Source organism: Hipposideros armiger, unplaced genomic scaffold (assembly GCF_001890085.2).
Source record: "Hipposideros armiger isolate ML-2016 unplaced genomic scaffold, ASM189008v1 scaffold_816, whole genome shotgun sequence".
Taxonomy (NCBI): Eukaryota; Metazoa; Chordata; class Mammalia; order Chiroptera; family Hipposideridae; genus Hipposideros; species Hipposideros armiger.
In genome coordinates this window covers 141,429-146,382 of record NW_017732166.1, presented here as the reverse complement: position 1 = coordinate 146,382, position 4,954 = coordinate 141,429, and the positions used below count along the sequence as shown (strand labels likewise).

Sequence of the window (4,954 nt, the reverse complement as noted above, 5' to 3'; positions counted from 1 at the left end):
CCAGGAAGAGCGCAATGATGGTGCCAACTTGGGCCAGTGAAGCAACACCCTCCACAACTAGACTGAAGAACAAAACGACAGCAATTTGTCTGTTCCCCTTCCCCCAATTCCCCAGCACTGTTCCCATCCCCCCAATTCCCCAATAAAAATCTTTAAAAAAAAACAAAAAAAAAACTTGAGTTCAATAACTTTATGTAATACTTTTTTTTTCAAATTTCGGGCCCCCAAATTAAGGTGCGTCTTATACATGGGAATGTCTTACACATGGGGAAATACAGTATTCTATGGGACATATATTGTATGGGACATACTTATACTAAAAAAATTCATCATTTGTTTGAAATTTAAATTTAAGTGAGCCTCCTATATTTTATCTGACAACCTTATATACAGCACAAAATATACATTTTGGTTTGGCATGTGTGCTAGATATCTCCACTTTTCCTTTCATATCTACTCTTTATCCTTTTCCAACTTATTCTGCACCTGGGAGACTCACCTGTATGGGTGTCAGTGAGCTCCTTCGTTTTCTAGCTTCCTCTTGGATATGGCCAATGGGAGGCACTAGCAGCAGGTGAAAGGACAGGAGGAGAGTGAGTATCAGATGGTATCCTCCCAAGTCCCTGCCTTATAGGGTGTTGTGAGTTTCCTACATGCCTTTCTGGAAGACCATAAATAATGTCAGGTGATCCTCATATGGACCATTATTACCTCCCCTTGGCTTTTTAGGCCTATGGTGGCAAAGAACTTCCTGCTGTTGCTAGCTTTTGGGAATTTTGTGGGTTTAGGGAACTATCTTTCATGGTTTAGGTTTCCCTAAACCCTGTCAAACTATTATAAATAGTGATTTTATTAAATTCTCCCCAAATTTCTAAGTTTGAGAGTACTCTTTCATGCAAGGAACCTGTCAATTGGTTTACATTACTTCCTATGCAAATTAGAATTAATTTGATAGGAGGGAATGCATGTCATACAGTAAATTGAGAGATAAAAAAGCAAATCAATTTCTGCGGTTTAAATTTTCTCTTAAGGGGATAGTCCCTATAAAAATTTTGTGCATACTGTAATATGATATGTGAAAATATACCAAGGTGTAGGCTGTAAGTAAGTATATTGCAAAAATTTTGTTTTTCAGTTCTTTAAAAATCCTAATTTCTATAAACAAGTAAGAAAATACCTTTAAATTACAGAATAAATCTATTAAAATATAAGTCCTTTATTTGCAGGAAAGCTTTAACAGAAGCAATATGATCTTCATCATGAAGCATTATATTATTTAGTGTTCATAACAACTCTATGATGTAGCTATTCTTATTATACCCATTTTAGAATATGGAGCAAAAAGATTATGTGACTTGAACACAATTTGCAAAGGTCAGAGAAGGGGCTCAAATATATGTCTGTCTAACTTAAATGTCTATTGTAGATCAGTACTCTTTCTATAATTTTATAAATCCCAAGGAGTTTAGACTTAAAAAAAATTTAATGCTATTAAATCCTATGCTGAATTATCATGTAAAGGATGCCTATGATTATTTATGTTCTTGTACATTTAATATGATTCAGTTGATCATTATTCTTTTTGTTCTGCATTATAAATGATAAGGCATTACAGGAAATACTCATTTGTTTTGCTAATGAACATATTATAAATCATTTTCTGGTATATTATAAATTGTGTTTATGTCTGCACATGCATATGAATGTATATGTCTATCCAGTCATATTGGTCATGTATTATAGATAGAGACACTAAGATTTTTTTTTAAGAAAATGATTCTGTTAGCACAGTGCTAAGCAAAAGGGAGATGATAAATAAATGACAGAAACATACGATAGAGACAGCTTTCTAAGATTACATCTGTTTTCTGTTTCTAAAAGGTTCTTTCTGTTTTTTTGTTTTGTTTTGTTTTGTTTTGTTTTTAAATATTTTTATTGGGGAATTGGGGGATAGGAACAGCTCTGGGGAATTGGGCTAAGCGGAATAGACAAGTTGCTGTTTTTTTTTTTGTTGTTGTTGTTCTTTGGTCTAGTTGTGGAGGACATTGCTTCACTGGCCCAAGTTGGCACCATCATTGTGCTCTTCCCTGGCGAGGCAGATCAGTCACCGGCTTCTGGACGGCCGCTCATGGCGGCTTGAGGGCCGCTCACGCTGGCTGCTGGCTACACACAGTAGCCCATGGCAACCCACTGCAGCAGGGGCTGCAGCCTATGCCGTCTCCTGCGACTCATGGCAGCCCAGCTCCAGGTTGAGCTGTTGTTCAGCATCTTAGCTGTAGAGGGCAGTGTCACTGGCCCTCATATGTGGGATCCGAACCGGGGCCCTCTGGAGTCCCAAGCCAGCTCTTAACCAACGCGCCACTCGGCCGGCCCTGTTTTGTTTTTTGTTTTTTGTTTTTTTTTAAAGATTTTATTGGGGAATTGGGGGAGCAGAACAGCGTTGGGGAATTGGGGAAGGGAAACAGAGAAGTTGCTGTCCTTTTGTTCTTCATTCTAGTTGTGGAGGACATCACTTCACTGGCCCATGTTGGTATTATCACTGCGCTCTTCCTGGGTGAGGCAGTCACTCACCGGCCATTCGATGGTCACTCATGACGGCTCATAGCAGCTCACGAAAGTGCACGCCAGCTGCTGGCCAGCCCCACTACAGCCTATGCTGGTGCCAGCGACTCATAGCAGCCCAGCTCCAGGTCGAGCTGTTGTTCACCATCTTAGCTGTAGAGGGTGCAGCATCACTGGCTCTCTATGTGGGATCTGAACCAGGGCCCTGCTGCTCAGAGTTGGTGTCCCAAGCCAACTCTTAACCAACGCACCATTCTCCCGGCCCTCTTTCTGTTCTAATGATAGTAATGTCTACTGAGTGCTCACTATGTATTAGGTCCTTTAGTAAGCACTTAGTAACTTATTTAACCCATTCAACAATCATATTGAAGTGTAGGGGCTTCCATTAGTAATTCCATTTTACAAATGGGGAAATTGAAGAACCAAAAGAAATTTACCCATGGTTACATAGTTACTAAGTGTCAGAGGTAAGATTTGAACCTACAAATGGTCTAACTCTTCACCACCATGTTATGTTGCCCTGGAGTGGTCAGAGGAAATGGAGAACTCAAAGAATCTGGCAATCCCAGACATAGTACATCCTTGGGGAGAATGTACTGAAGAATCTGTCAGGTAATTAGGAGAGATGGTCAACACCATGAAGTTTGAACTTAGAAGAAATATTTATGGTTCTACATATTAAGTTTTTAAAAATCTCTCTCTTTTGTTTTCTGACACAGGGATTTTGTGATCTTATAAGCCTAAGAATCCTAAACATTGCTGGAAATATTATTCAGATATTTCCACCAGGATTAAGTAGAGTCGACTTCTATTACATTGAAAAATAATTTTGTTTATGCTATTGGAATTAGAAAAATATGGGCAGTCAGTAAAACTTTGTGGTAATTGGAACCTTGAATTATACAAAAGACTCAAAGATTTTCTTTGTTCCAGAATTTTAAAAACCTGTTCTCTCTCATTCCTTTTTTTGTGTTCTGTGTCTGCTGCACTTGTTTGAATTAAGTGAATTCTGATTGCTATCATAAACATTTTAATATATTCGTTATGGTTAATGTTTTTTGTTATTACATACTACTTTTGGTCACCTCAGATTTTTTTAAAATATTATTTTTCATAGCATACATGTTTATCTCTTGTAATTAATTTAGAGGTGACACTTCTGTTATTTGTTTTTAAGCCACACAATGAAAAATGTACTGTTTTCCATTTGGAAATGAATTTTGATTTTGCCTTTGGCACGGGAGCTGGAGGTATTGGGGACCTTTGTTCCACTGGTGTGGAGCTTGCACATGAGGAGTGCACAGGAGGCTGCCATTTTTTCAGGGCTGGGCCCTCCCACAGAGGCTCAGGTCTGGGACTGCATTGGTCTGCTGGAATTGGTGCAGGAGTGTGTGCGTGCACGCGTGCATGCATGCATGCGCATGCGGCCTTGGATCCCCACCCTTCATACTGTTTGTGCTGCGTAGCCAGGGAAATGCCAGGCAAGCACACTCCGACTACAGCAGACTGTTTATTGAGACCCGGAAGTGCGCGATTTGCCTTAGGTCCCCGATTTCCGCACTGCGTGTGCGGAGTTGTCTGGGTGGCAATTGGCTGTCGGGCTGCTCGGCCTGATCATTGAGCAGCTGATTGTGACAGGCTGAGACAAGGAGTTTTCCTGGGAGTGTAACTGTGCACCTGCATGATTCAGCTAGGGCTTTCCAGGCGAGTTTGTATGGGTTGGCTGCCGATGCAAGAGTGCATGCTGCTCTGATTTGGTGGGGGCCACTGACCACACCCTGTGGTGCCTTGGGGTCCTGACCCACCCACCTAGAGCTGTGTTGCCAGGGGCACCCTGAGCCCTTGGTCCCTGGCTCCTACCTCTGCAGGCCACAGAGGGTTTTTTGCAGCAGCAGACAGCCCACAACACCCTGTGAGGATTTTTCGTGGTGAGCACAGTTCCAGAGCACACAGCAACTAATTGTGGGAAGCTTACTTCAAGTCTAGATGGAGGTTGGCACATGACATACTGAGCCCTCCCCCCAACAGCTGGTGCTGAGTCACCCAGAATTTTTCTATTGCTGAGCAAGTGGTCTGCAGTGCAGATTAAAGCAGGGAGAGAGCCCCCCCTTTTGTTTTCTTTCTCTATATATTTTTTCCTTTTCCCCCCCCTTTTTCTCTTTTTTCTTTCTTTCTTTTTTTTTCCTTTTTCTTTTTTCCTTCTAGGTGATCTAATACATCAAAACAATCAGAGTGACAGCCAGAATGAAGAAACAAAGAAACACGTCCCAAGTAAAAGATCAGACGAAACCTCAAGTAATGCAACTAAATCAAACAGAGGTATCCAACCTTTCAAACACAGAGTTTAGAACAATGATGATAAGAATGTTTCAGGAACTTAAGGAGGACATAA

At 40.9% G+C, this 4,954-nt stretch overlaps 1 protein-coding gene across 1 annotated transcript in view; it reads left to right on the top strand.

Annotated features, from left to right (window-relative positions):
* Positions 1 to 4,954, top strand: part of LRRC69 (leucine rich repeat containing 69) — a 109,747-nt gene that overhangs the window by 6,398 nt on the left and 98,395 nt on the right. Inside the window, 1 exon segment of the mRNA XM_019628911.1 lies at positions 3,282 to 3,362. Coding sequence (XP_019484456.1) covers positions 3,282 to 3,362 — 81 coding nt within the window.